Source organism: Pelmatolapia mariae, linkage group LG14 (genome assembly GCF_036321145.2).
Source record: "Pelmatolapia mariae isolate MD_Pm_ZW linkage group LG14, Pm_UMD_F_2, whole genome shotgun sequence".
In the NCBI taxonomy this organism is placed as follows: domain Eukaryota; kingdom Metazoa; phylum Chordata; class Actinopteri; order Cichliformes; family Cichlidae; genus Pelmatolapia; species Pelmatolapia mariae.
In genome coordinates, this window is record NC_086239.1 from 37,084,383 (window position 1) to 37,110,411 (window position 26,029).

Sequence of the window (26,029 nt, forward strand, 5' to 3'; positions counted from 1 at the left end):
GATTTTCTGGAGGTGCACGGACAAACCTGACCCGTCATAGATACTTCACAGCTGTTTGCCTTTCTAAACGTCTTTGTGTTTACTCGAAGATCATTTGCACTGTAAATGTAGGAGACATACGGAGCTGCTGTCCTGTGGATTGTTTTTGATCACACTGTTTTTCTCTCTGTGATATTTAGGTTTGATTGAAAAAAAAGAAAAGAAAAAAATCTGACCAACAGAAACTGAGTTTTATTTTTGTGTGCATCTATTTTCACACTAGAAGACAAAAGGTATAATTTTTAGATACATTAAAGCTACCTTTACATTTCTTTAAATTTAAATTTCACATAACTGTTGAGTTATCATTTTCACATATTTCCAAATATTTAGGAAATATGTGAAAAACTAAATTCAGACATTTTGTTTGACTAAATGTTGTAATTGCTTTTTATTATTTGCATCAAATCGTATGCAAGAAGCTGTATGGCACGTGTTACAGTAATGACAGTAGGATGAGTTTCACGTGTGGACGATGCCATCTAATTAAAGAAGTTACTACTGAGACCTGTGGGTGGACAAGAAGATTTAATAATAGAGTAGTTAGTGTTTGTTCAACACAGCACTGAATATGAACCAACATTTATATTTATAAGCAACTGAAATGAATTAAAAGATAGAAATCTTTGCTTGGCAGCAGTCACTTTAGCTTAAACCCACAGACTGTACATAAAACATTGACATAGCCATAATGCAACATCACCCACTGATTATTCAGGTCCTGCTGTGAAGCCTTGAGCTGAACATTTATTGTTTAAAAAAAAAAATCAAGTTTGAAAAGGAAAAAACGGTGAGGCGTGGCTCTGACTGACAAACACAGGTAGGCAGATGAAAATCACAAGGCTGCCCCGGCCTGAAGTCCTTCTGGACACTAACAGAGACAATGATTAAAACATATCATCATGTCCTAGTAAACAAGACTGAAAGCTTGAGAGTAAGACCCCAAACTCATCACTAAAGTGTCCCCTGAGGTCAGCTGGACTTCTGAAACCTGAGAAGTCGCCCCCTGCTGGCTACTAGGAAAGATGCACAAGCAGAAGCTACAAGCCCATCTTTCAGGAAGTCAGTACCTTTGAAATTAATGATATACCGATGCTTTACTGAGCCTTTGTTTTAGTGTGGCTCTATAACAAAAAACATAACATAAAAAAGTGCAGTTTGTAATTTTTTTAAAGAAAGAGTATGCACGGTTTCAAGTTTTGTTCAGCCGTCTCATCACCACCAGGTGAATGTGAGTTGATAAAAGTAGTCGTAGCTCCTGGACAGCAAGCTCTTCCCCACGGCGTGAGGCTGGATGCTCACCCTGTAGCCCTGGCTCTCGATGTCCATCTTTACACAGTCCAGCAGATCTTTGACCAACGGGGCGGCCTTCCACGGCCCGAACGTCACCACCGACTCCTTATCCGCCTCCAAGCTGTTAATGGCATTATCATAGAAGCCCAAATCCTCCTCCGTCCTCAGCACGCAGATGATGATGGTGGAGTGGCGTGCGGCGATGGCCTCGGCCCTGGCGATACGAATCAGAACCTGGAGGACAAATTCAAAATGATCATTCAAAAAGTGGAAATGTGAATGTGATGCATCAGGAAAGAATGTGTGTGTCTTTTAGTGATAGGTCTCACAAAGAAAAAAACAGTACAACAGCACAACTAAAGATCTGTGATAGTGCTGGACCCGTGACATGTGACCGCTCTTTAAATAAGGGCAGACATGACGCATTAACAGTTGCATGAATTCCAAAGTAGGAGTGTAAACTACAAACAGTCGTGGATTATTGGTGTGAGTGCAGCTCACCTCGATGTTTTCCTTGTAGTGTGGGACTCTGGAGAGGAACTGCTGCCTTCCCACCAGCTCTCCAAACAGCCGAGGAGTCTCCTCCAAGCGTTTGATCAGCGGTTTGATGTTGTAGTGGACCGCCTCCTTGTGAACCTGCAGAAACACGAGTTGCAAACTTAAAATTCATTTTGGCAGCAGGGCACACCCCCTGTTTTTTAAACTGGTTTTATATTCATAGCCTAAATACTTGAAAACTATTAAGAACTTCTTCAAGGTAAACTTATGGTGGATGTTCATATTAAACATGGCCAAACAATGACATCATTATATACAAGCATCCACCCATCCTCTTCTCCAATTCAGGGTTGCAGGCGGCTGGAGCCTAACACAGCTGGCAGAGGGTGAGAGGTGGTGTAGACCCCGGACAGGTCAGCACGGCTAACACAGAGATGCATTTATCCATTCACACTAACAGTAAGTTACCCATTAACCTATGATGATGCCAGTGTGAGGACAGTCCTAATAATCATTCCTGTCTAACAGGTTTGCAGGCGCAACCAATCAGAAGAAAGCTTAATTAAAAGGAGGAGGAGTTAAAACAGTTTGTGCCAGTGGCGCCAAAGCCCAGTAAATACAAAAAAGGATTATTTTGAATTGTGAATCATCCAAAGCCAGTCTAGTAGAATCAGAAAGTAAATATGGAGCTTTATATGAGCAGAGCTACATCGTGATAAGTCGGACCTCCTGGATGTTCTCCTTGGGCAGCTGTTCTGATCTCAGGAACTCCAGGATGGCTCCAAAGTGTGACCCATCGCGGTCGATGAAATAGCGTCCCTGTGTGTCAGCGCGCAGTTTGGGCGGTCCGCTGAAGAGCTCCGCCAGCTTGGAGTCGGAGTGCTTCCTGAGCGTGCTCAGAGTGGTGGTGTACAGGTGACCCCCGACATTTAACTGCACAACATGAAAATTCTGAGGAAAAAGACGATATTTAGGTTACTGCAGAGTCCACCAAATGACTGCAGGAACAGTTACAGTATTTAAACACTGGGCATCATTTTCAGGCTTATGTGCAGCCTCATGCTCGAATACAGACGATCATAAATCAAAAATTTAAGCAGCTTTTATGTTATTATTGTGAGTCAAAGTCATAATCTTACATAACCAACAATAGATCAATTTAAAGTATCAATTTAGTTTGCAAAATCTGCAACACAACTAATTACAGTCTTAAAATTAATCATATTGATTAGAAGTGTTTGTATTTGAAGGAGGGTTCTAAGACATCTCCTGTGGATGTTCCATATTCATCTTTATGAAATAGTTCTTGTAGTTTTTCCTCGTCTTGCCTCGATGGAGCGTGCTCATTTTACTTTACATACAGTTTATATGTTGATCATTCCTGACAACAAGGATTTTCACTTGAGTTTAAGGTGAAGTGAAGCAGAGCCCAGAAAAGGAGAATTGTAATGAATTTTTGCCTGTGATTTCTTCAGATCTGCACATAGAGAAAGCTAAATAAATACCTAAATGCACAGACTGTGTGTAGCTCAGCAAGGCTGTCAGGCAGCATGAATCACCTACTTAATGATTTGCACAGGTAGATAAGACTGCATTCCTTCATGGTCTGTCAACACTGAAGCAGCCTGTTAGGGCGGCCTCACAGGACTAACGTTAAAATTATGGATAACGCCTTTCACAGGTTTATTTATTTATTATATATTCATTTAAAAAATTTAAAATGAATGAAAACAGTGTAGGTTTGAAATATATTGTAGTTTTTACCTGACGTCACTAAATTCAGAGGAAGGATTCACACATAAAAATTTCAGATTTCAACAGATTTTACAAAGATTATACAAAAAAAAACAATCACCACGTACAAAAATTTAATTTTTCTTTCTAATATAAATTTATAATTTCTTAGATTTGTCTTGTGAGCTTTTGGGGGGAAACATTTTTTCCCTAAACTAAGCCTATTTCTAACAAATGGGAGCTCTTTCAGTACAAATAAACACCTATTTGTTTATCACGTGATCATAAAAGATAAGAAAATGCAGAAAATAGATGCATGGACATGCAGAAATGTTAGACCACCCCTACAGGCTCACCGCTGTGAGCCGGGACATACCCAGAGTGTAAACAGCTTCAGCTGTAAAATGCTGCTTACACAGCGATGCGTCACTTTTTACTGCTCTTACCTGTGATACTTACAGTACATTTCTCTGATACTGTACTCTTATTTGAGGAAAACTGGAAGGAAACATGCGCACCACACTTTAAATATTATAAAGAAGCTTTAAAACCAAACCAATGCACAGAGACAACATTTCATGATGTTAAGCATCTAAATTAAATTAATTATTCTCTGTAAATATTCTGACTGCAGTATTCACAAACATTGCCTCTATAATTTGATGATTAGTGCCTTATAAACTGTTTTATGACCGAGCTGTGGCTGTAACAGTGCACTGCTTTGTATCAGCGACTCATTTACCCGTAAAGGAACCGACCGTAGCTGCCAATGAATGACAGCGTTTTCCTTGTTCCTCAAGTAAAGTACTACATATACTGCTAAACTGAAAGTACAGCAATACTTCAGTAAATCGATGAAATCCCACCGCTCACTGCATCGGCTCCACCTTTACATGCACAGAAGTTAAACGGTGTTCCAATTAATCCTAAAACGGCAGGAAAGGTTTTCCTTCGGTTTTGGGAACATTTGAGACGAAACTTCCTCGAAGTTGGAAGTTTGATTCCTGTGAATCAGAGCGCCCTTTAACGCGTCTCTGAAAAACTGTTAGAGATTAAAATACCCTGAAACAGCAGCACAGCAAACATCTGCCCTGTTTCACTTTGAAAAAGTTATAATTTGTTGTCTGGCTACACCTGCATCCACCTGTTCAGCCCCCGAGCAGGTGGAGGATTTCCTTCAGCTCCACCAAACGATCGCACCGAGGGCTGCAGTCTTACCGGAGCCGCGGACGAAGGCGGTTTTTCTGTTGATTTGTAGTCCGGCAGACTCATCTTGTCTTCAGCGGTGGTCCGGGTGGGAGCTGGGAGTTCACCTGTTACATTTTTCTACAGGTAGCAACCAGGGGGCGTGGCCTAACCCGGACCTTCTTTAGTGCCGAGAAGATGGATCACTCGGCAGCAGCACGATTCCCTTTCTTCTCAAACTTTTTAATTTACGCTGAAATGGAAAAAACGCGCATGCGTAGACTGATAACTATTTATTTATACTCGTATATTTCTAAAATATATTTATTTAGTGTAAAGTTGTATGGATGGTGTGATATATTCACGTTTACTGTAGGCTGCCACACACACGTCACACGTGACGTTTGTTGCACCAGAAAATGGAGCAGAGTGACACATCTTTCCTTCTGACGTCAGAGACGTAACCATAGGCCTATGGTAAAGAGACATTACACTCAGCTGACTCACTTTTCTCCGTTAAACACTCCATGAAGCTGTGAACATCAGTCTTGTACTCATTGGTTTCCACACTGACGCATATTGAAAGTTCTCTTTTCACGCTCCTCAATTTTTAATCAGTCATTGACACACAAAACAAAAATCCTGATTTATTTACTTTCAAGGTGAGCATCAATTTCACCTTAATTCATATTTCTTACCTGGTGGTTCGTGTCCCACCAGCGGGGCCTGCACCACAGTTTGACAACCAGCTCTGCACTAAATGAAAAACTTAAAGCTGAAACATATTTTAAAACCAACAATCTGCATGTACAATGTCCAAGTTTTGAAGCTTACTTTATGTGTAAATTTAGCTTCCACCCACCAGGGGCGCCATAGCAAGTTTTAGACTTCACATCCTGTGTCCTCCATGGGGACATTACTTTGACTTTTCTCTACCTGATACTTTTTTTGCCCAACACTGGTTTTATACTTCAGCAGTGACTCTGCATTCTGCTGTGAAATAAACCTGCTGCTCCCACATGAAGGTGTTCAGGTTCAACTGAGCCCACACACTAGGAAAAAACATTACATTGTGTTTAAGAGGTCGGCTCATAATCTGAGCACTTTGACATGTTTTGAAGACGAGCTGGTTGAGAAAATCGTGAACTTTTCCCTCAGTTTTTCCACTCCGCATGAAACCTACAGGCAGTTAAATAAATCCACTCATTGTTTTAAGTGTATTTTCCAAATTTTATTGTTTTTGTACACAAAAATCAAAGGGCCTTGCTTCCATCTGGTGTGACGGTTGAAAACCTGCAAAGAGACAAAAAAAAAAAAAAGCAAATTAAACTCAGTTTCAGAAATCAGTAAACTGAATCCTGAGCTCAAATTGTTGACCTCAGTTTCTGTGAGTTCCTAAAAGACTGTTTTTGGTGTCCTGTGAAAGAGTCACGGTTTGTGTTTGTGAGCTGAAACCCTTCTCAGACAAATGCCTCGATGTCTTCAACCGAAAAGAACCCCCTGCTCTGAGGAACCGGAGCAGAACCACAGAACGTGATTCTGAACCAGTGACCAGCAGAACCAGAATGAGTCCTGTTCCGACTCGTCATCGTATCATCACCGAAGGGAGCCGTGTGAGACCGTACAACACCACAGTCTGTGTTAAATCACGGGTTCCAGATTATTTTGCGATATATTATCAGGACAGCAACAGTGTCACCCGAACGGCTAAAATGTCATAATTTAAACCCGTCGAAGCTCCACCAGCTAGACTTTAATGGAGTTCTAAAACAGAACCAGTTTGATCTACTTATCAGAATTCACAGCAACCTCTAATTTTACTACAGAAGAAGTAAAAAACAAATTCATTTTTTGTATTTTTGGCTTATATTCTCTCTTACGTTAGCGGCAGGGTGGGATATATCGTTGGTTGCAGACAAGTAAAACCCTCCTGTCTCTTACCCTCTTATGCGGTGGGTACAGGTGCTCCCTGGGGCATGACGGGCACCTCTGGCTTGGCCCCCTTCTGCTCAGACATTGGTGTGGTGGGCAGGGTCTCCTCCTTGGGCTCCACAATGCTGACGTGGTCGGGCAGGGGCTTCTTGGGGCCGATCTTACCGCTGGGGTCCCAGGGCAGCATGATCTTCACCTTGATGCCCAGCACACCTGAGAGCATTAAATAAACACATCAGTGCCACCAAAACAACGCGATGGCAGTTTGATTTGGCTGCATGTGGCCGAGCTGCACTCACCCTGCCTCAGCAGGACGTGGCGGACGGCTGTGTCGACGTAATAGTTGACGGGGTCTCCGCTGTGGATCATCAGACCGTCCACAAACTTCATGGACTTGGCCCTCTGACCCCTCAGCTTGCCGGACACGACGACTTCACAGCCCTTGGCGCCACTCTCCATGATGAACCTCAGAACACCATAGCAAGCTCTGAAAAAGCAGAGTGATAAAACAGCGTTAGCGGCTAATCGATCAGTGGATCCAAAGTACTGCAAGCTTCTCTCTTCTCATTGAAATGATTCTGGTTGGTTGACTTCATAAAAAACATCTAATTTCCTACATGGTGGGTTCAGTTGGAGGTATTCAGGTTTTAAATCGGTAAAACGTGCCATGAGGAGGAGACGCCTCCTGCATCAGTGAGCGCCATTAAAGCGTGCTTTGACCCTTCTCAGACAAATGCCTCAATGTCTTCACCTGGAAAGGACCCCCTGCTCTGAGGAACCAGAGCAGAACCACAGAACGTGATTCTGAACCGGCGACCAGCAGAACCAGGATGAGTCCTGTTCCGACTCGTCATCGTATCATCACCGAAGGGACAGAAACCGACACACAGAACACAGGCTTCACCCTCAAAGTACACATGAGGTTTTTTATGACAGGGTGTTTCCTACTGACAATAATTTAACCTCTGTCAGCATTTTTAATGTTTACTCTTCTAGATTACGATCAAATTTCACACTTTGGGTTGGGCCCATCATGCTAAGATCTGTGCCAGAGCATAAATAACTGACTTGAGAAAAACATCCAAACATTAAACTGTGTGCAGAGATGTATTTATAGCTTAAGATGTCATGTTAGGACGCATAACGTTAAGAAAAGTTTAATAAAATATCTTTGTGTTAAAGGACAAAACACAACACACAAAGACGATTATAATGAAACTAAAGTTAATATGCATTAATTAAGAACAAGATTGTGTTGATGTAAAGAGCTTATGTGTAAACGTACATTTTATATTACTCAATGGCAGAAAATATTTCTGAGGTGGAAGTTAACCCTGTGCAGTCATTAACTACTGTTTAAATCACACCAGTCTGATGAAATTTGTAACATTAATTTAGTTAAAGGACAAACTGGACAGATTTGTTTTTTTTACATGACCCAATCCTGAAATTTATAAATATTTCACAATTTTCCTGAAAAAAGAAATCCAGACATGCTTACCTACGCACAGCCAGGCCTCCCAGCAGTTTGTAGCGCAGAGACTCAGCCTGAGCGATGGCACACAGACCACGAGTGGCAACTTTCTCAGCATACAGCTAAAAGAAAGAGGAAGGACATTTCAGTATTACAGACAAACACCGGGATCAAACCTAAAACCAGCACGTGTAACGATGGACTGCAGGTTTCCTGCACCGTCTACAGCACAGTCCTGATGCCTCGACCCTTCTCAGACAAATGCCTCTGTGTCTTCACGTGGAAAGGACTTCCTGCTCTGAGGTGCTGGAGCAGAACCACAGAACGTGGATCTGAACCAGCGACCAGCAGAGCCAGACTGAGTCCTGCTCCGTCTCGTCATCGTATCATCACTGAAGGGAAATCTGACTGTTTAACACCAGAAGCCTTTGTACTTTACTCACTGGGTTTCCTACCAGGATGAGATTACTGTAAACTGCTGTTGGCAAAGTGTTAATATCGTAAACAAACAAACAAAAGACTTCTAAACAGTTTTAAATTCCATATTTTTACATTTTTGCAGCCAAATGTATTTATTTTTCAAACTCTGAAACCTTCAAACATTTGTTCAGATAAACCTTACCACTGACAAATTACTTTCCATACTAAAAACCATCCAACAGTGAGCTTAAAACACCGATTAGTCTTACGCATTTATAGCGAAAGGCTGGCTTCTGGTGACGGACCGTCCCTGGCATGCTCATGGAAATGTAGTTCTTTGAGCAGATATTCATTTTCAAAAAACGAGCACAAGAGTGCAAAATAAATACAATTCAGGGGGTCAACCGGGAGGTCGATGTAACTGGCAAAACAATCTGGGGGCCAACCACAAGGTCAGCGATGGTGGCGAGGCTTGGCAGGTGCAGGATTGGCTGGTGGCAGCCCTGGGCGTGGTTTGGCAGGTGCGGGATTGGCTGGTGGCAGCCCTGGGCGTGGTTTGGCAGGTGCGGGATTGGCTGGTGGGAGCCCTGGGCGTGGCTTGGCAGGGCCAGATGTCCTCTGGCTGAGACGTGGCTGGACCTAGCGGCATGGAAGTCGCAGGGAGCTGGGAGGGCTCGGCTGAGTCTCCAGCTGGCGGGGAAGAGGAGATCGTGGCCATAACAAAGTACTCTGTCTCCTTCGGTCAATAGTCCCAAGAATCCTTGGTCGAATGCCAAATTCAGAAATATTGTCAAAGGAAATGCTGCTGGGTCATCATGGTCAGGTCACTGTCACAGCTGGGAAGGCTAGTGCTTGGTGTGGGTCCAAATGCAGACACTTAAAGGCGTGGTGTGTTAGACAAAAGGCGCGTCGTTTATTGTGACTGAATAAAAAAAACGTACCGAGCACTCAAAACAAAAGGAAGAAGGAAACTAAGACAATACTGATGATAACTAAACTGTGAGGAACTAAATTACTACACGCGGAAGACAAAGAACATGGAAACCTAGACATGACAATCAACAACCTGGAAATATGGAAAACATGGAATGAGGCACCAGCCTCGCTGCTCAGAGCCATGTTAGCTAGCCAAATGAAGCAGTCGCAGCACAGACAGGATCTGGATTCATCCGCTCAGTATTGAACCCAGACGGGCACAAATGATGCCGGGAGGGCCACCAAATGTTTATACCCCATCCAGTGTGAGCCCATTTTTAAAGGCTTCCACATGTTTGTGAGTAAAACGGGGATAAAACAGTGCTGACCTTCTTCTTTCAGATTTGCACCGCCATCTTCCAACGGGCCTTAGACAGGAAAGGACCAGCAGAGGATGCGGAAATGGATTTATAGATATAGCTGGTTTCCAGTGACGGTCCGTCCCTGGGCATGGTCACGGAAACGTAGTTCTTTGAGCAGATGCGACGAGCATGATTTTGCGCGTTCATTATGTTCATTACCAAAGCAATTTTCCAAAAACCACCAGATTTATTTATGTGTTCATCTTCAAACATGGAAATATAAATCAGAACAAAACACACCAAACTTCAGGAGGTAGACAGGTCCACTCCCTCACATTATAAAGGCAGAGCGGGTGAAATCTGCAGCAGTGACACTAATTATAATTTTATTAATTTATTTATATTTTTATTCCTCCACAGTTGGTGCAGCATCCACAATTTCATTGTACATGGCCAATGACAATAAAAGGCTGTTCTGTTCCATTTTATTCTATAATTAATATAAATAATAACAATAATAAGAAACTTTAAGTTACTTTATGAGTTTTTGCCAAATATGTATTTATAGTCTGTTGCTTTTTATTACTTGAAAGTTTTATGAATAAAGATTTGAACTAAAGAAGTAAATGTTAGGACGTGTCTTCACGTGTAAAGGACTTCCTGCTCTGAGGTGCTGGAGCAGAACCAAAGAAAGTGGATCTGAACCAGCGACCAGCAGAGCCAGACTGAGTCCTGCTCCGTCTCATCACTGGAGGAACACCTGACCGTTTAAAATCAGAAGCCTTTGCACTTTACTCACTGGGCTCCTACTAGGATGATATTATTGTAAAGTGCTGTTGGCAAAGTATTAATTATTTTAAACAAAAAAAAAAAAACAGGACTTCAAAAAAAAAAAAAAAAAAACCATTTTCAAATTCCATATGTTTACATTTTTGTGGCAAACAAGCAATCCCCCCCCCCCCCCCCCCCAACTCAAAACCTTTAGATATTTGTTCCGATATGTCTCCACTGAGGGATTATTTAATACTAAAATACATCCGACAGTGAGCTTAAAACACTTCTTAGTCTTATTTTTTGGTTTCCTACCTCCACGCTGCCCTCGGGGAAGCCAAACCTCTTCTGGACCACAGCGGTCAGCTCTCTGATCCGACGACCCTTCTCTCCAAGAACATTCTGGGTCCTAAAGATGGTGAGATGATTAGGGTTAAACCACATGGGTAAAAATAACAAAACAAAACCTAGATCTTTACAAACACAGACACAAAGCTGAGACAACATAGAGCTACACAGCTGAGGTATTTATCTATTTTGATAAGCACACTGAGTTTACATGGAAGGAAGATGAGCTATATAAACAAAACTAACACTGGATGTAATTTTTCCAATGATCTTAATGCATATTTAAAAACTAACATTTGCATTTACCAAAGGGAAATGATCAGGACTGACTTCTAGGATGTCTTTTAATGTAAGCTTTTATTTTCTCAAGCTTAAAATATGTTTGTCTTTAAAAAAATGGCCAAAAACAGCAAATGCTCAGACCACTGTTAACACACACTGTGTCTTACAAATGGACCAACAGTGTTTACATGCATATGCGCACTGCCAAAGTAATGCCACATCCACTTTACAGCAGAGACTCATTTTAAGCTTCCATATTGTTTAGTTTCTAAACTCAAAATCTTCTGGAGTGGTAACAACTTTTTGGATTGGGACTCATCAGCCCCTTTTCCATTAGCAGTTTGCAGGGTTTTCCATTAGGTTCATAGTACCTGTTACTGTTTTAGTACCTACTCGGCCGGGGTTCCAAACAGGTACTAAAATGTGACGTCCTCAGACTGCGTGCCACCAATTGGCTAATCAATAGCGTCAACTGAAGCATCAGAGCGTCTTGTTCACGAAAATCAAAGCCGCAATTTTTGAAACTTGGGAACGAAAGAAATGGCTACAAAAACAACGCTGTGTTCCCACGAGTGCAACGAAATGCAACAGACCGAGCAGCAGGTATATAGTCGCTTCGACATCCACCTTTGCTGTAGCGTTCATGTGACATTAATTGCGTTGCGGTACATTGAAAGGCATTGCTATGACAGCAAGCAAGCATACAAGGTACTAAAACCCAGCAAACAAACAGTCGATTGGTGGCGAGTCGACTCGAGTAGGTACTAATGAAAAAGGGGCGATGGGCAAGCGACCTAGCTGTGGATCTGACCCAGCGACCAGCAGAGCCAGACTGAGTCCTGCTCCGTCTCATCACTGGAGGAACACCTGACCATTTAAAATCAGAAGCCTTTGCACTTTACTCACTGGGTTCCTACTAGCCGACTGCTCACCTTGTGGCCAGGATGATGATCTCAGTCCTGGTTGGAGTCACGCGCACCTCCACACCGGAGTAACCATCCTCAGCAAGCTCACGAGTCAGGAACTCATTCAGCTCGGCCTTGAAGATACCGTCTGCGACGAACTGTGGACAGAGAACAGTTAAGCTTTATGTTTATGAAACACTCAAACATCCAGCACAAAGCAGACTTTCTGCCAACATCTACAGGCTGCACTGGCTCAGACACCAACTGCCAATGCATCCTTCAAGTGCTGCAACAGGTACTACACACTGATGCATCTGCTGTGGCCCCGAAACACACAGATAATAAAATACAGCTACAGAAAATTAATGAATGGGCTTGACCCTTTAAAACGGGCTAACTTGAAGCTTACACACTGCTCACACTTATTTAAAACATGTAAAGGATAATTTGAAGTTCTTAACTACCTGTGAAGAGTGGCATTCAAACCACAGCAGGATTCACTTCTACAGAGAGCACAGTCACATTCAGAGTGAGCGCTGAACACAAAACGAGCAGAATCTCATCCTCTGCAGTTTTTAAACAGGCTGTATTTGTATCACCCGCTTACTTCAGCTTGCCTGGCTTCAGTCCTTAAACGCAGGCTGCCACATGTCTCATGCTTTACTGTGAGATTCCTCCCAATTCGAAATTAATATTTCCTTGAACCATTCACTAAAATGAACCCCGTGCTGACTCCACATTTAACCCGAACAGTTCTTACTCTACATACGTCTCATTAACCACATTTCTCAGTGAATTAGTAGCATTAAGGAGGCAGTTTGTGTGTCTGGCTCTATATTAATACGGCTGTCATGCTAACACCTCCGAAAACCTGGCCTCAGACACAAACAACCTTTAAATGAGAGTTCAGCTAAGTCTTTTCGCATATTAGGATTTAAAGCAGGCATTAAAGTCGTGTTTAAGTCAGACACTTCAACCGGTGTGTAACTGTGGCCGGCCTCGGTGCTCAGAGCCATGTTAGCTAGCCAAATGAGGAGGACACAGCGCAGACAGCATCTGGATTCATCCGCTCAGGATTGAACCCGGGCGGGCACATCTGATACCAGGACAGCCACCAAATGATCATACCAAATCCAGCGTGAGTCCATTTTTAAAGAAATGCAACGTGTTTGTGAGTAAAACGGGGGCTAACCTTCCTCTTCTTGGAGATTTGCACCGCCATCTTCCAATGGGCCGTAGACAGGAAAGGACCCGCAGAGGATGCGGAAATGGATTTATAGCTAAAGGCTGACTTCCGGTGACGGGCCGTCCCTGGCATGCTCAGGGAAATGTAGTTCTTTGAGCAGATGCGACGAGCATGAGTTTGCGTGTTTCTTATGTTTATTACCAAAGGAATTTACACGGCGATATAAATCGGGTCGACGGCACTGATGGAACTTATAAGGGCCGACCGCGAGGCCAGCGAGGGCGGTTTGGCTTGGCAGGTGCGGCCACGTGAGCTTAAAATACGAATTATTTGTATCGTTTTGTTTCCTACCACCACGCTGTCTTCGGGGAACCTCCTCTTGACCTCAGCGATCAGCTGTCTGATCCGACTACCCTTGTCTCCAAGAACAGTCTTGATCCTAAAGATGGTGAGATGGTTAGGGTTAAACTACATGGTTAAAAAAAAGACAAAAAATTTAAATCTTTCCACACACAGACACAAAGCTGAGACAACATAGAGCTACACAGTTGAAGTTTCTCTTTTGATAAGCACACTGAGTTTACATGGAGGGAGATGTAATGCCATGTTTAAAAACTAACATTGGCATCTACCAAAGGGAAATGATCAGGACTGATTTCTAGGATGCCTTTTAATGTAAGCTTTTATTTTCTCAAGCTTAAAATATGTTTGTCTTTAAAAATGGCCCAAAATAACAAATGCACAGACCACTGTTAACACACACACTCTGTGTCTTACAAATGGACCACCAGTGTTTACATGTGTACTCGCCCTGCCAAAGTAATGCCATATCCACTTTACAGCAGAGACTCATTTTAAGCTTCCATATTTGTTTAGTTTCTAAACACTCAATCCGATCTTCTGGAGATGTAACAACTTCTTCAATTCTGAGTTGTTTGTTACTTTTTGGCAACCTAGCCGACTGCTCACCTTGTGGCCAGGATGATGATCTCAGTCCCGATTAAAGTCACACGCACCTCCACACCGGCATGACCATCCTTAGAAAGCTCATGAGTCAGGAACTCTTTTAGCTTAGCCCCTTTAATACCGTCTGCGACGAACTGCAGAAAGAGAGCAGACAGGAACTGCAGAGAGAGAGAGAGCAGGTCAGCTTTATGTTTATGTCACACGCTCAAACATCCAAGCACCAAGCCGACTTTCTGCAAGCATCTACAGGCTGCACTGGCTCAGACACCAACTGCTAATGCGCCCTCCAAGTGCTGCAACAAGTACTACACACTGATAAATCTGCTGTGGCCCTGAAACCACACAGATTATAAAATACAGCTACAGAAAATTAATGAATGAGTTTGACACTTTTAGCGGACTAACACACTTCTCACGCTTATTTAAAACATGTAAAGAATAAGTTCTTAACTGGCTGAGATACACTGCATTCAAACCACAGCAGGATTCACTTCTACAGAGAGCACAGTCACATTCAGAGTGAGTGCTGAAGACAAAACGAGCAGAATCTCATCGCTCTGCAGTTTTTAAACAGGCTGTATTTGTATCATCTGCTTACATCAGCTTGCCTGGCTTCAGTCCTTAAATGCAGGCTGCCACATGTCTCATGTCTTACTGTGAAATTCCTCCCAACTCAAAATTAATATTTCCTTGAACCATTCACTAAAATGAACCCCGTTCTGACTCCACGTTTAACCTGAACAGTTCTAACTGTACATACGTCTCATTAACCACATTTCTCAGTGAATTAGTAGCATTAAGGAGGCAGTTTGTGTCTCTGGCTCTATATTAATATGGCTGTCATGCTAACACCTCCGAAAACCTGCATTAGGACACAAACAGACTTTAAAAAAAAAGTCCAACCACATCTTTTCACGTGGTAGAAAATAAACCGGGCATTAAAGTTGAGTTTAAGCCCAAAACTTCGACCGGTCTGTAACTGTGTTCAGCCTCGGTGCTCAGAGCCATGTTAGCTAGCCAAACGAGGAGGTCGCAGCGCAGACGGCATCTGGAATAATCCGCTCAGGATTCAACCCGGGCAGCACATCTGATACCGGGACAACCACAAAATGTTCATACCTCATCCACCGTGCAGAATTTTAAAAGAAATTACGACGTGTTTGTGAGTACAACGAGGATAAAACGGGCGCTAACCTTCGTCTTCTTGGAGATTTGCACCGCCATCTTCCAATGGGCCGTAGACAGGAAAGGAACCGGAGAGTAGGCAGAAATTCATTTATAGCGAAAGGCTGGCTTCCGGTGACGTCAGATCCCTGGCATGCTTACGGAAATTTAGTTCTTTGAGCAGATGCGATGAGCATGAATTTGCACATTTATTACCAAAGCAATTTCCCACAAACAAGATGTGTTTGTTGATTTAATTTTAAACACGGATATACAAAGGAACTAAACTAAGAACTAAACACACTGAATATGGCTAAGGATTGTCATTGATTTCTGTAACCGATTTGATTCCGATTCACATGGTCCTAATGTGATTCAATCCCTGATTAGATTAAATTCAATTGTGACTCAGTCAGAAATATTATAATTCAGACCATTTATCATTACATGTACTTAAATCTCTGTACAATAACAAAGCTGACACTTGTGAGACTTCATCAGAGGTGTAAGCATCACAGCAGATGTCTTCGTGTCAAATTAACTGAGGATAAAACAGAAAAACAGAAAAACATGAAGGAGATTTTCCTGGCCTGATTTTTCATACCAGATGACTCCCTTTAAAATATTCTGCAGTAGATTTAAAAACTAAAGAAAACCATGAATCAACATCTGAACATTACCTGATGTTGCTGAAGTTAAGCAGAGCAAAGTTACACAGGTTTTATTACAGACACAGCTAGGAGTTTTGTAATTTGGCATAATTTAAAAAGTTTACATTTCTTTGTTTTTGAACAGCAAAAATTAGTCTTTCTTGTCGGAGGTCATTTTTGGAAAAATAAAAGAAACAAAAAAAAAACTGCAACACTGCACAATGGTAGACTGGTGTGTAATAAGCAAGCGAATAATGCAGAAAACTAAGATTTGTGATGGGAAACTGGTCTTTAAGCACACTGAGAGAGAGAGCTGTGCAGGAAGTGTGATTTTTATTGTAGAGGAAGCAAGAATGCAAAAGTAAGAGAGAATCCATGTTGATGCTTTTTAAATGTGCAGCTTCAGAATCTGTGAAATGTCAGCTACCAGCACCCAACGGCATGTATACGGAGAGAGATTCTGGTGTTCCTGGCAAAATACATTTATACTTAAAAATCTATTCAGGATTGAATGAATCAATATCGCATTATTCAAACCAAAATTTATTGAATCGGAAAATACATTTTTTTTTTAAACCCACACCTAACACTGAACTTCATGAGGCAGATGGACCATGAGAAAACAAAAATTGGACCACAAAGTCACAAGGGTCTAAAACAAATACAGTTCAGGGGGTCAACCGGGAGGTTGAAGGCACTGGCAAAACAGTTCTGGGGGCCGACTGCGAGGTCAGTGTCGGTGGCGAGGCTTGGCAGGTGTGGGCTTGGCCAGTGGCAGCCCTTGGCGTGGCTTGGTAGGTGCAGGCTTCGCTGGTGGCAGCCGTCAGCATGACTTGGCAGGTGCGGGCCTAGCCAGTGGCAGCCGGCGGCATGGCTTGGCAGTTGGCGGGCATGAAGGCCGTGGGCTTGGCTGGTCCCGAAGGCATGAAGTCCTCTGCCTGAGACGTGGCTGGATGAGACGATATCCTTTGGCCCTCCCAGCCACAGGGGGGTGGTCAGGCCTGGCTGGAAACGTAAACATGACAAACCCTGAACCTGGATTCTCAAAATATGGAAAACATGGAAACAGGCAGTAGCCTCTGTGCTCAGAGCCGTGTTAGCTAGCCAAATGACTCCTCATCGCAGCGCAGACAGAATTCTCTCAGGATTTTTTTGTCTCCTACCACCACACTGCCTTCAGGAAAGCCAAACCTCTTCTGAACCTCAGCAATCAGCTGTCTGATCTGATGACCCTTCTCTTCAAGAACAGTCTTGATCCTAAACATGGTGAGATGGTTAGGGTTAAACTACATGGTTAAAAAAGCTCCAAAACAAACAAACAGAAAAAAGATCTTTCCACACAACGACACAAAGCTGAGACATCATAGAGCTACACAGTTGAAGGTTTTATCTCTTTTGATAAGCACACTGAGTTTACATGAAGGAAGATGTGCTATATAAACAAAACTAACACAGGATATAATAATGTTACAAATGTAATGGCAGGGATCCTAACGTATATGACGAACTGTGGAGAGAGAACAAGTCAGCTTATGTTTATGTCACACACTCAAACATCCAAGCACCAAGCAGACCAAGCATCTACAGGCTGCACTGATTCAGACACTAACTGCCAATGCATCCTCCAAGTGCTGCAACAGGTACTACACACAGTCAGTGTGTAGTTGTAGGAAGTAGCTTGGCAGGTGCAGGCCATGTAGGATGTGGCTTGGCTGCTCCCGACGGCATGAAGTTCTCTGAGTCCCCAACTAACAATGGAGGTGACTGGTCGGACTCGCCTGAGCCCCCAGCTGACAAGGGAGGCTGAGATGACTCACCTGAACCTCCAGCTGGTGGGGAATGCGACGTGGAGGAGATTTTCTCTTCTGTTAAATTGTCTGTGAGTTCTTGGTTGTCCAAAGCAATCCAGGCAGGTGGGCCCAAACTGCCTCTCCTGCTTTCTTCTGCAGGAGTTAATCCTGTGTCTGTGGAGGTGGATGACACGAATGCTAAATTTTAAAAAATTGTCAAAGGAAATGCTGTTGGGTCCATCATGGTCAGGTCATTCTGTCACAGCTGGGAAATAGAAGAGCTGCTCCCCAAGATTGTGGTAAATTATTTTATTTATGTTTAGGACAAGCACAATAAGTGATGCGTGTCAGTTCACATCAAGAATGGTAACTTATTAACTTACAAACTTTGATTTTAAGAAGGAAGCAGATGATATCAGCTTGGATCACAACAAAAGATATATGACAAAAATGCTATAATTATATAATTTAAATAATGCATATTACAAGATGCATTCTTGGATAATATTTGCATTACTCCTGATGTAATCATGCTACACTTTTTTCTGTATTTCATGTTGTAGCTTTATGTGTACAATATAGGTGATGGTCATCAGCCTTTTGTAACTGTACAACGTTATCTCAGAATCAAAGTGACAAATGTCACGTCCAGAGAACAACCAGTGTTACATCAGCATCCACCTTCTCCTTCAGATTTACAGGCACATTTTTTTCACCACTCATAGATCAGACAACCAGACTGGTTCAAGCTGTGCTTTAGGTGGGACCAGTGATTAATGTTTTTTTTTTTTTTTTTTTACCATTGCACTATAAATAACCCACATTGCAAAAGGTAAGTTATGCCTTTATTCTCACATTGTGGCTCATTGTTTTAACTAATGTTTGCACAAATTACTACTTTGTAAACCAACCAACATGTTTTCTTCTGCGATTAAACAGTTTAAAGCCTGGAATTTATTATTTATTTATTATTATCTTATCTTATCTTATCTTATCTTATCTTATCTTATCTTATATTTGTGAAAGTACACTCTGAGATAAAGAGAAAATAGCGTTCTCTTTATCTCTTTACCTTTTGTAAAGTTGGACCAGCCACAGGGAGTGTGAGGGTCATTTTGGCGTCCTGTTGAGCGGTGATATTAGTAAAGACAAAATTAGCAGATGGACCCCAAGAAGTCCGCTTTCACTACAGCATTTCTGAAAAGCTTCACCTATTTTCTCACTCAAACATCATGTGAAGTTTTTTTCTGATGTTTTTAGTTGATGCTTTGGTTTTAAAAGAGTCACGCTAATCTCAGAGCTCACGTTTTACTTAAACTACATTTCACAAATAAACCATCTCAAATTCTACCCTTCTTTTATTTTTGCATCCATCTCCTCACAGTTTTTTTTACACAAGCTCTGAATAAAGTATTCAATTGGCTGAGTATAGCATCATATAGCATCATATAGCATGAGTTACAATCTATGCAATTGGTCTGTCTCCTGTGTGTTTATATTAAGCCCTGCAGCAATAGGAATAAAATAGAAAACATTATCATCACTGTATTAGATTGGGAACGCTCCTCCTGCTTGGTGTATCAGAATTGAAGAGTCTGAATGGCCTTGGATTTAGTCAAATTTTAGTCAGTGAGAAATTACAAAATATTTGAGTTTAGAGTGTGATGAGCTCTGAAACCTGAAATAATCCGTTCCTCTGCAGATGATCGGTTAGCTCTTTGACAACTACTCTTTCAAGAGTTTATGAGATGAAAGGAAGGTTGGAGACTGGCCTATAATTAGTGATCTGTGCTAAGGCATTTTTAATGTTTGTTATTTTTTAGGCCTCAGTTATTTAGCAAGACAGGGGCTTGTTTAAAATGTGTCTTTGGCCATTTCACTGGGGCCACATGGTTTTGTGAATAAATCTGCTGAGATCTAGATCCATCGCACGTGGGGAAACTGATTGTCATTGCAAGTATAGTAAGTGGTTTAGATTCACAACCATTTTAAATTGTTTATCAGAAGTGACGCTTCTTTTTGCAGAGATAATTAAAATTGTCAGTCTTCTGCTAGTCTTTCTGTTCCTTGTCCAGGGTCAACAAGACACGTCTGAGCTCCAAACCAGCAGATCTGGTGCTGGGCCACAATCAGAGGCCTCATGCTCTGAAGAACTTCAGTTTATTGAAGTATCACACTTTTGCCATTGCCATCGTCTCGCTGCTCTTGATCCACAGGTGGGGGAAATGACTGAAATTACTTCATTATGATCCCCTTCAATAGGACACCGATTCAAAGATCCTGAAACGCATTAAACGAACAGCAGGTTTGTAAAGATGAGGCTCAGAGATGGAGGATGCACACCTTACTGGAAATAATTTTTGTCACATTAACAGCAAGGATGAAAATCAGCACCAGTGACTTCAGTCACATATAGCAGAACCTGTTCTTGTTCTGTTACTTTTTTGTAGAATAGCATACTAAAAGATTGTGTGATTTGGCTTTTATAATGCCTCAAGATAGATTTTAGGATTGTTCAAGTGAGGATTCTTCCAAGTAAAGTAAAGTCACCTGGGAAAATAACATCCTCTCTCTAAGACTGGAGTGTCTTTACTTTGCACTGGAGAGTAGATAATGGACAAAATTATTAGATGAAGCAGAAAGGTGAGCCATGTAAAATCAGGTGTTTCTGTTGGATGAGAGACTGACATTAGTGTCACATACGGGGGATTTTTCTGTGGTTGTAGATTTATATCATGCTTACTTTGTAAACTACTTTGTGACATTCAGTGCATCTTATCAACACATATCCAGTGAAGTGGTCTTGCTTGCTGCTGAGCAGATTTTATCTCTATGTTCACGTATGTGGTTTTCTGGGGTTGATGTGCTCTCTTTTAGGTGCATGAGACTTTTTAATGTAGTGGTGCACTTTCAGTGACACACGAGCAAATGACAAGATGATAACAGATAAAATGGCGATTTAACAATGAAGAAATGCAATTAGCAGCAAGAGTATGCAAAGTGCATGTTCGGTTTCAGATGTAAATACATTGAATAAACTCAAGTACATTGAGAAGTTTTATCATTCATGTTAACTGCAGCATGAAAATGGTTTGTATTCCTTTGCTTTCTTTGAAACACCTTTGCCCACCAGCACATTACAGAGTAAAACATTTGGTTTGACCTTTTTTCTTTCACCTACATCTTCATCTGATACAAAATGCAGTGACTGCTTACAGGAGCTGCACTGCATCTTCTTTAAACATAGACCAGTTGTGTTTTCCACATTTGCATTAATATTTTCTTAATTAAAAAACTGTTTTCACATCAAGAATACTGAATTAAATCTTTAGACAATATTTTAGTATCATGTAGTACTTAGTTTGGAGAAAGTTATGCAATTTGTTTGAAGACATGTTAGTTTTTTTTAAGCTGTTCTTCTATAGCTGTAGAACAGATTTCATAATCAGATGACCCCTTTGTTATCTCTGAAACTTAAACTTGATATCATCTGCCCACCTATGAAGATTCATGAATTTATCTTGCAAAGTGATAATATCTGTCTGATATTAGGACCAACCAATCAGATTTGTGGGACCTACTGCCCAGAAAGGTGTTTTGGTTCTGTAGGCCCTAAAACATCTTCCAGCTCTGGATCATGTACAAAAGACCAGCCCTGAGTCCACAACCATCACCAAGCCCCAAGTATGGAGCGCTAGAAGGCAGAAGAATAAACCAGCTCTACTCCATGTGCAAACAACCCTCTGCACTCTACATCATTCCTGCTATATATCAGTCCGGACCGTCACGCCGAACAAAGCTTTCGACCTTCAAAAGATGGAGTGCCAACTCATATGAGCACATGTGCAGCGTGTATATAAAATAATTAAAACATCTTTATTTAGTAGAAAAATCAAAAATTTTCAACACATTACAGAGATCATACAAATCCACTATTCCTAAAATCAAAAGTACTAAAATTGACAGATCTGGTTCATTTTCTCACTGCACAAATTATGTATAAAGCAATAAACAACCTACTTCCTGATAATATTCTAAAATTGTTTTCCAAAAAATGAACGGGGATACAATTTGAGGGGGGAATTAAATTTAAAACATCCTTGTATCTGTACAACATTAAAAAGTTTTTGCATCTCTGTTTGTGGAGTGAAGCGGTGGAACAGACTTAATAAACATATGAAGCAATGTCCGAGCATGGCGCAGTTTAAAAAGCGGTTCAAGGGTATGGTTTTTGCAGGGTACAAGGAGGAGGTAGAGCTCTGATAGGGAGTTCTTGTCCAATATTTTCATAAAGCTGATGTGTGTATATGTGTGTGCGGGTGCACGGGTATGTTGGTATGGGTATATATATGTCTGTAGGTTGTGTATCCTTTGAGGTGTTACTGGGGTTATTGAATATTTGTATATGTATGTATATGTATATAGATAGATGTACATATAATTAATACATTAAAAAAACATGTAACATATGATTTAATTGTAATGAGGTATTTCTGTAGTCTATTGTGTTATATTCCCTTCTGTGGTGTCAGTACACTGTTAGGGCTTACAGAGTCAGACTGATACACATGGTAGCTTGTTTACACTTCGACTTCTTCTCTTTATTTACATAACACAGAAGTTACACACACACACACATAACTGGGCGTGGTGCCCCCCTTACTGGCGATAGCTTGTATAGCACACCATAAATCTTGGTTCATACATAACATATTGATTACTAGATAGTGGAAAGGGGGTGGGATTGAATAAGCGCATGCTTCTTCCTGCTCCTTTTTGAACATGAAAGTTATTATGTGTGCCTATGCCAAGAGGCACACATATTACTATTCGTCGGATTTATTATTATTATATTATTATGTGTGCCTATGCCAAGAGGCACACATATTACTATTCGTCGGATTTATTATTATTATTATGTGTGCCTATGCCAAGAGGCACACATATTACTATTCGTCGGATTTATTATTATTATTATTATTCTTCAGTTTCCGCCTGAAATTTTGCAGCGAATCTCGCCTCGCAGTTTTGAGACAAGCTTCATATATGTTACCTCATTTTGTGCGGCTGGATCAGGAATGGTGTGCTATGACTTTTGGTGTTTATGACTATTATAGTTTTTTAAATATTAATATTTTAGTGAAAATTTTCCCGCGCTTCTCTGCCAAACAGTTTTGACAATAGGGTTACATATGTTAGATCATTTTGTGCGGCTGGAGCTGGACTAGTATGGTATACACTTTTGGTGTTTATGACTTTTATAGTTTTTTAAATATTAATATTTTAGTGAAAATTTAGAAAGATTCTTCTTTTGGCGCCATAGAAACAGACTTCATTTGTGGTGTGTTGGCTCCATCTTTTGGTCCCACTGATACAAATTTCAAACTTCATTTGTGGTGTGTTGGCTCTCTCTAGTGGTATGCCGGGAGTAGTACGGCCTGTCTACCCTAATTTGGATTACCGTAATGATGACAATATCAACGGTGCGCACAGCGTCGCTGCTTTCAGGAGCCATTGGAATTTTTAAGGTTGCGCAAATCATTCAAAAGTTACGGTAATGCTTGGTGGAAAACTCAATATCCCACAATTCATAGCACGCCTCTGCCGAGTCAAACAATGGCGGCCATCACTTAGTTTTTATTTTCCTCTTAATACTGTTTCTAGGTCACAAAATAAACTTTTAAGATATTTTCAGGCGAGAATATAGGTGTGTAAACTTCAAATATCTGCTCATTTTGTCAAAACATCCCATATTAGCGACAATGTTCTGACGATGTCGTTTCTGCTTGAGGCTAGCTGGCTAGTGTGGCTAGCGCGGCTTTGCTAACAAGCTACAGCCGGCCTGGATGACAGTGAGAGCGGCTTACTCTGGTTTCACACCCGGTCCTTCGTAAAGTCTCGTGGTCACAGCTGGACTTATTTTAAATAAATAAATGATTTATTTATTTATTCATTTTAGTAACGGTATAAACAGTGAAAGGTGGTGGATTGGCCAGATGTAAACTTCAAATATGTGCTCGTGTTACCAAGACATCCCATATTAGCTCTGATGGTTTCGGTGCCTGCAAAGAGCTAGACAGCTAGCTAGCTAACTGGCTGTCTTTTTGACTCAGGGTCATAGCTGGACTTATTTTTCGTTTTTATGAGCCGATGAGGGTTTTTTTTTAGTAACGGTACAAACAGTGAAAGGCGGTGGATTGTCCAGATGCTGGTCATGTGGAAAAAATAACTGAGTTGTTTGGTGGTCGCTGACGCGGAGCTACAACCGAGGGCAGCTATCCACCGGTGTGTGTCAGACAGAGCATGCAGGGAACGAGGCGGCGAGGCGACCGCCGATCAACCGGTGGTAGATCGTGGATCAGGGAAACCGAAGGCAGGAGAAGCAGGCGGCTGCCGGTCAGAGCGTGAGGTGAACTGAATTTCAGGTAAGAAGTTATGAACTGCACTCTATTTGGGTCAGATATAAACCGAGTTTAGGTGTAGTTTATTTCCGTTGTGCTGACTTTTTACAATCAGTTATAATAACTTGTACTGCGTGCTAGCTAGCACGACGGAGTTTCTATACAGCTGTGTGCGCGCTAAGTTACTGATGTTGAACTTTATGACAGCCTCCCCTGTCATTCTCTCGCCTGTTCAAACTTCAGTCATGAAACTGATCAATGATCGGCTTTTCTCTCTTGTTTGTTTATCGCTAAACAACAGCAGCACGTTTAAGCTTGATCAGCTGTTGTTAGAATTCATTTGATTTTAATTTCTAGTATCAGCTGATGTTTGCTGGAGCCACAGCTGTAGAAGCGGCTGGTGGAAACCAGGAGATGACCTTACCGAATCATCAGAGCTGAACTGGTGATGGAGAAACAGGTTTACCTTTTTTTTAGGTGACATGAATGAGTTGAAGGGAAGTTATGAACTGTTTCTGAGAGAAATAAACACCAAGCTCCTTTTTTATTTAGCTGACAGCTGGTAACTGTGCAGGGGCGGATCTAGCAAAGCTTTTGCCAGGGGGCCAGGTAGGGCATCTTACAACCAAAGTTTGTATAATAATACACAAGATTGTCTGTAGACCATTGTTAATCATTCAGAACACTGTGTAAAAATAACAAAAAACAAAAAGTGAATGCAAAAGTGCATAAATATTTATTTTACGTGATTGATGTGTGTGGCGGGGCGTGGTCTGCAGTGCCGCTGCAGGGGAGGTGGACCCACCTGAGCGGCATCTGCAATCACGCCTCTCTGGCGTAGTCTGTGCTCTCTCGGCTGTTTTTTGGGTGTGTGTCAGGCTGTGAGTTGAAAAGCTACAGCCGGCTGTGTGGGTACACCAACTATGTGTGAAAAGTGGTCCATAACGTAATGCTTCAAAGCGTGTTCATGCAAACATTGTCGGGTCTGCCGTGGTACAATGGGACTTCTGCTCATGAAACTATGTGCACAGCGTCTGCAAATCGGGGCTGTACAAAGTCACTTCATCTTTACCCAAAATTGTAAGCTGTCATCTGTGAGGTGCGAGCGGTGTTTGTTTTTACCATAGTTCATGGTGGAGAATGGCTGCTCTGCTGAGTTTTGCTCTCTGTAGCTGTATGAATGGCAAACTACACTGTTTACCAGCGGCATAGGCACACTTAAAATTTCTTCTGAAATTTTCGCTTTCTAGTTATTATTATTATTATTATTATTATTCTTCAGTTTCCGCCTGAAATTTTGCAGCAAATCTCGCCCCGCAGTTTTGAGACAAGCTTCATATATGTTACCTCATTTTGTGCGGCCGGATCTGGAATGGTGTGCTATGACTTTTGGTGTTTATGACTTTTATAGTTTTTTTAATATTAATATTTTAGTGAAAATTTTCCCGCGCTCCTCTGCCGAACAGTTTTGACATTAGGGTTACATATGTTAGATCATTTTGTGCGGCTGGAGCTGGACTATTATGTTATGACTTTTGGTGTTTATGACTTTTATAGTTTTTTAAATATTAATATTTTAGTGCAAATTTAGGCCAATTCATCTTTTGGCGCCAAATAAACAGACTTCATTTGTGGTGTGTTGGCGCCATCTTTTGGTCCCATTGAAACATACTTCAAACTTTATTTGTGGTGTGTTGGCTCTCTCTAGTGGTAT

At 41.5% G+C, this 26,029-nt stretch overlaps 2 protein-coding genes and 3 non-coding genes across 5 annotated transcripts; all 5 read right to left on the reverse strand.

Annotated features, from left to right (window-relative positions):
• Positions 1-495: 495 nt before the first annotated feature.
• kctd14 (potassium channel tetramerization domain containing 14) lies at positions 496-4,878 on the reverse strand. The gene is made up of 4 exons (XM_063493827.1): positions 4,783-4,878; positions 2,557-2,781; positions 1,834-1,968; positions 496-1,566 (listed from the first exon to the last, which is right to left on the reverse strand). The coding sequence occupies exons 1-4, from the start codon at positions 4,834-4,836 to the stop codon at positions 1,255-1,257; spliced, it is 726 nt and encodes a 241-aa protein (XP_063349897.1). The 5' UTR covers positions 4,837-4,878; the 3' UTR covers positions 496-1,254.
• A 1,087-nt stretch (positions 4,879-5,965) lies between these two features.
• rps3 (ribosomal protein S3) lies at positions 5,966-13,465 on the reverse strand. Its single transcript, XM_063493833.1, has 7 exons — positions 13,351-13,465; positions 12,186-12,316; positions 10,939-11,032; positions 8,183-8,277; positions 6,981-7,168; positions 6,691-6,894; positions 5,966-6,042 (listed from the first exon to the last, which is right to left on the reverse strand). Exons 1-6 carry the CDS (start codon positions 13,378-13,380, stop codon positions 6,695-6,697), a joined length of 738 nt encoding a protein of 245 aa, XP_063349903.1. The 5' UTR covers positions 13,381-13,465; the 3' UTR covers positions 5,966-6,042; positions 6,691-6,694.
• LOC134642115 (small nucleolar RNA SNORD15) lies at positions 6,205-6,354 on the reverse strand. Its single transcript, XR_010095846.1, has one exon. It is a non-coding gene; the product is annotated as a small nucleolar RNA SNORD15 (small nucleolar RNA).
• Positions 7,402-7,551, reverse strand: LOC134642116 (small nucleolar RNA SNORD15). The gene has a single exon (XR_010095847.1). It is a non-coding gene; the product is annotated as a small nucleolar RNA SNORD15 (small nucleolar RNA).
• On the reverse strand, positions 8,404-8,553 carry LOC134642117 (small nucleolar RNA SNORD15). Its single transcript, XR_010095848.1, has one exon. It is a non-coding gene; the product is annotated as a small nucleolar RNA SNORD15 (small nucleolar RNA).
• Positions 13,466-26,029: the final 12,564 nt, after the last annotated feature.